This window comes from Carcharodon carcharias, chromosome 38 (genome assembly GCF_017639515.1).
Source record: "Carcharodon carcharias isolate sCarCar2 chromosome 38, sCarCar2.pri, whole genome shotgun sequence".
Classification (NCBI taxonomy): domain Eukaryota; kingdom Metazoa; phylum Chordata; class Chondrichthyes; order Lamniformes; family Lamnidae; genus Carcharodon; species Carcharodon carcharias.
The window spans coordinates 2,569,518-2,573,924 of NC_054504.1; the positions used below are offsets into that span (position 1 = coordinate 2,569,518).

Genomic DNA, 4,407 nt, shown 5'->3' on the forward strand with positions numbered 1-4,407 from the left:
CTGCTCTCCTGTCTCCAAGCTGAGCGAGAGTCAGCTCTTGCAGCAAGCACCTCGTGCTGTTCCGCATAGGGATTGGTGGCTTAGGTAGGGGTGCACCCCTTCCCCGGGAGGTGACAGCTCCCATCGGAGCGGTCAGTGACGGCTACAAGTCCACCTGCACTCAGCGCCGGCTGAGCTGTGCTGTTCGGTCACTGCTGTTCACCGTTGCACTGTCCCACATGCCTGGAACGGAGGTGCCCCAACATCATCGCGAGGGACCCGTCTGCCCACCAGCTCTGTCCTCACGATCTGGCTCCGAGCCTGCGAAACACTTCCACACTCTCCGAGCGACCTAACGGCACCAATCTCGGTGCCGGTACGTGATACGTATCTCCGAGGGTAGAAAGCTTGAAGGCTTGAGCAGCAGAGCTGTGCGTGTGCGCACGCTCAGAAGCCAAAGTGAAACTGAGACTGGATCGCGTGACACACTTCCCTTCGAGTGATGTCATGCTGCTGTGCTATAAAGACATGTTACGATGGGGCTGAGGGATTTCCCTGACACTACATCCCCCCCTCCTCTCTTGCGGTAGAAACTCACGAGCGCTGACTCCATCCCACGTCAGAACCGCGCCCTGCCCCATCTCCAAGTCCCGGCACGTTCCCTCGGCTCCCAACCCACCTCCACTGCCCCCCCCCACACCCCCCCAGGCCAGTTCCATCGCCCGGGTGAGCTCAGGTTCCGGAATGAGGGGAGGGGACGAGGAGCGGGAAGCGAAGGCAGGAGCCAGATCAAAGAAAATAAACCTGTCCAATAAGAGCAGAGCGGAGAATATTCTGACGTGTCTTCCCTACATGAGCACACAAGCCCAGAACAGAAAAGCCCAGAAAGCAGAAGAAACGTTGGAGAGTACACAGAACATTGGCTGAGCAATTGAAAGTGCAGCGAGAGAGATTTCCTTCTCAAAGAGGTAGGGGCTGATTTACTGTTTCCACTGCAGGGAGTGAAGGGGCCAGAATGTATTATTATGCTGTTGGCAAATGGTCCAAAGAGGAATCGAACTGGGAGCTAGGTTCCAGGGAGTGTTACAGAGCCAGTCTCCTCTCTAGGGTGTGGTACATAACAGAGTGAACGTTATAGCTGAGAGTCTTACACTGAGGGTGTGGCACATACAGAGAGAACGTTATAGCTGAGAGTCTTACACTGAGGGTCAGTGTAACAGAGAGAGTGTTATAACTGAGGGTCTTATACTGAGGGTCAGTGTAACAGAGAGAGTGTTATAACTGAGAGTCTTATACTGAGGGTCAGTGTAACAGAGAGGGTTATAACTGTGGGTTAATAATAGAGAGAGAGGGTTATAACTGAAGGACAGTGTAACAGAAAGAGGGTTATAACTGAGCGTTAGTGACAGAGAGAGGGTTATAACTGAGGGACAGTGTAACAGAGAGGGTTATAACTGAGGGACAGTGTAACAGAGAGAGGGTTATAACTGAGGGTTAGTGACAGAGAGAGAGTTATAACTGAGGGACAGTGTAAGAGAGAGAGTTATAACTGAGGGACAGTGTAACAGAGAGAGGGTTATAACTGAGGGACAGTGTAACAGAGAGAGTGTTATAACTGAGGGACAGTGTAACAGAGACAGTGTTATAACTGAGGGACAGTGTAACAGAAAGAGGGTTATAACTGAGCGTTAGTGACAGAGAGAGGGTTATAACTGAGGGACAGTGTAACAGAGAGAGGGTTATAACTGAGGGACAGTGTAACAGAGAGAGGGTTATAACTGAGGGACAGTGTAAGAGAGAGAGGGTTATAACTGAGGGACAGTGTAACAGAGAGAGGGTTATAACTGAGGGTTAATAATAGAGAGAGAGGGTTATAACTGAGGGACAGTGTAAGCGAGAGAGGGTTATAACTGAGGGACAGTGTAAGAGAGAGAGGGTTATAACTGAGGGACAGTGTAACAGAGAGAGTGTTATAACTGAGGGACAGTGTAACAGAGAGAGGGTTATAACTGAGGGTTAGTGACAGAGAGAGGGTTATAACTGAGGGACAGTGTAAGAGAGAGAGGGTTATAACTGAGGGACAGTGTAACAGAGAGAGGGTTATAACTGAGGGTTAGTGACAGAGAGAGGGTTATAAATGAGGGACAGTGTAAGAGAGAGAGGGTTATAACTGAGGGACAGTGTAACAGAGAGAGGGTTATAACTGAGGGTTAGTGACAGAGAGAGGGTTATAACTGAGGGACAGTGTAACAGAGAGAGGGTTATAACTGAGGGACAGTGTAACAGAAAGAGGGTTATAATTGAGGGTTAGTGACAGAGGGTTATAACTGAGGGACAGTGTAACAGAGAGAGGGTTATAACTGAGGGTTAGTGACAGAGAGAGGGTTATAACTGAGGGACAGTGTAACCGAGAGAGGGTTATAACTGCGGGACAGTGTAACCGAGAGAGTTATAACTGAGGGACAGTGTAACAGAGAGAGGGTTATAACTGAGGGTTAGTGACAGAGAGAGGGTTATAACTGAGGGACAGTGTAACCGAGAGAGGGTTATAACTGAGGGACAGTGTAACAGAAAGCGGGTTATAATTGAACGTTAGTGACAGAGAGAGGGTTATAACTGAGGGACAGTGTAACAGAGAGAGGGTTATAACTGAGGGTTAGTGACAGAGAGAGGGTTATAACTGAGGGACAATGTAACAAAGAGAGTGTTATAACTGAGGGACAGTGTAACAGAGAGGGTTATAACTGAGAATTAGTAACAGAGAGAGGGTTATAACTGAGGGTTAGTAACAGAGAGCGGGTTATAATTGATGGACAGTAACAGAGTGAGGGTTATAACTGACAGTTTTATGAGCATTAAGGTGGTGGCAGGCTGTTTATTATCTGGAATGAATGAAGGGATAGGGCCTGACAAGCCGATTGTACCTGAAACGTCTTCTCCCCCGTCACACAGAGACGTCCGTCCGGCCGCCGCTGACCCTCTACCGGGACCCATGGCTTCCAGCGGGCTGCAGGGGCTCGGGATCGCGCTGTGCGTGCTGGGGCTGATCGGCGCCATCGTGTGCTGCGTCGTGCCCAAGTGGAACCAGAGCTCCCACACGGGCTCCAGCATTGTCACCGCCCAGACTTACCAGGACGGCCTGTGGATGAGCTGCGTCACCCAGAGCACGGGGCAGCAGCAGTGCAAGGTCTACGACTCGATGCTGGCCCTGAGCGGTGAGCTGCAGACAGCTCGGGCGCTCACCGTTGTCTGCATCGCCCTTAGCATCCTGGGCCTGTTGGCCTCGCTGCTGGGGGCAAACTTCACCACCTGCCTGGGCGAGGAGGGAGCCAAGGGCAAGGCGGCCGCTGGGGCTGGCGGGGTTCTGGCCTTGGCCGGACTGCTGCTCCTGGTGCCGGTCAGCTGGTCGGCCCACGTCACCATCGCCCGCTTCCACAACCCCGCTCTGGCCGACAAGCGGGAGATAGGGGCCTGCATCTGGACGGGCTGGGGAGCCGCAGGGCTCCTCCTGCTGGGCGGAGGCCTCCTGTGCTGCTCCTGGCCGCGGCGGGGTGGGGGTTCTAGCTACGCCGCCAAGTACATCAACAACCCCTCGGCCCCCGCCAGGACACACGTCTAGCGAGCGCTGGAGGGCAACGCCGGGCCTCCTCCGGCGTAGCGAGCCTTTTTCCCCTTTGCTGTCCCGCCCACTCCTGAGTGCGCTGCCCACCCGCATCCAGCCTCTACCCCCCCCCCCACCCACCCCCGGGCCCTTCCCTGATCTGCTGGGGCGGTGGGGGGGGGGGTGCGGATGGGGACGGTTGGGAAGGCCCAGCCTTGCTGCCCTCGCGTGCCAGTGCCAGTGCCAGTGCCAGAGCGGGCAGGAGCCCCCGACAGAATTCCCGGCCAGCGGCCGTCAGCCCCGTGCCCCGGAGGGTGCAGCGGGCCCGCTCTGCCCTCAAATCGAGCCTGCGGCTGATCGTCTACCTCAACCCCCACCTTCCCGCATTCCTCCCCCACCTTCCCGCATTCCTCCCCCACTCCTGCATTCCTCCCCCTCCCGCATTCCTCCCTCACTCCCACATTCCTCCCCCTCCCGCATTCCTCTCCCCTCCCGCATTCCGCCCCCCTCCTGCATTCCTCCCCCACTCCCACATTCCTCCCCCTCCTGCATTCCTCCCCCTCCCGCATTCCTCCCTCACTCCCACATTCCTCCCCCTCCTGCATACCTCCCCCCCCCCCCCCACCCCCATGACCAATATCTCTCCGTCTCCAAAAAAACCTTTTGGGCTCGGTCTTGAACCGACTTGACTAAGGGAGTGACTCCGGGGTAGAGAATCCCAAAGGTTTACAACCCTCCCGAGTGAAGACGTTTCTCCTTCATCTCAGCCCAGAATGGCCGACCTCTTCTCCTGAGACTGTGACCCCCCCCACCCCGTGTTCTAGACT

At 55.0% G+C, this 4,407-nt stretch overlaps 1 protein-coding gene across 1 annotated transcript; it reads left to right on the forward strand.

Moving 5' to 3' along the window:
• Positions 1–791: 791 nt before the first annotated feature.
• Positions 792–4,070, forward strand: LOC121273089 (claudin-4-like). The gene is made up of 2 exons (XM_041180054.1): positions 792–947; positions 2,932–4,070. Exon 2 carries the CDS (start codon positions 2,972–2,974, stop codon positions 3,596–3,598), a length of 627 nt encoding a protein of 208 aa, XP_041035988.1. The 5' UTR covers positions 792–947; positions 2,932–2,971; the 3' UTR covers positions 3,599–4,070.
• The last annotated feature ends 337 nt before the right edge of the window (positions 4,071–4,407 follow it).

Bases quoted from the DNA above. Each gene is read 5' to 3' on its own strand.
- LOC121273089 (XM_041180054.1), top strand. From the start codon at position 2,972: ATGGCTTCCAGCGGGCTGCAGGGGCTCGGGATCGCGCTGTGCGTGCTG.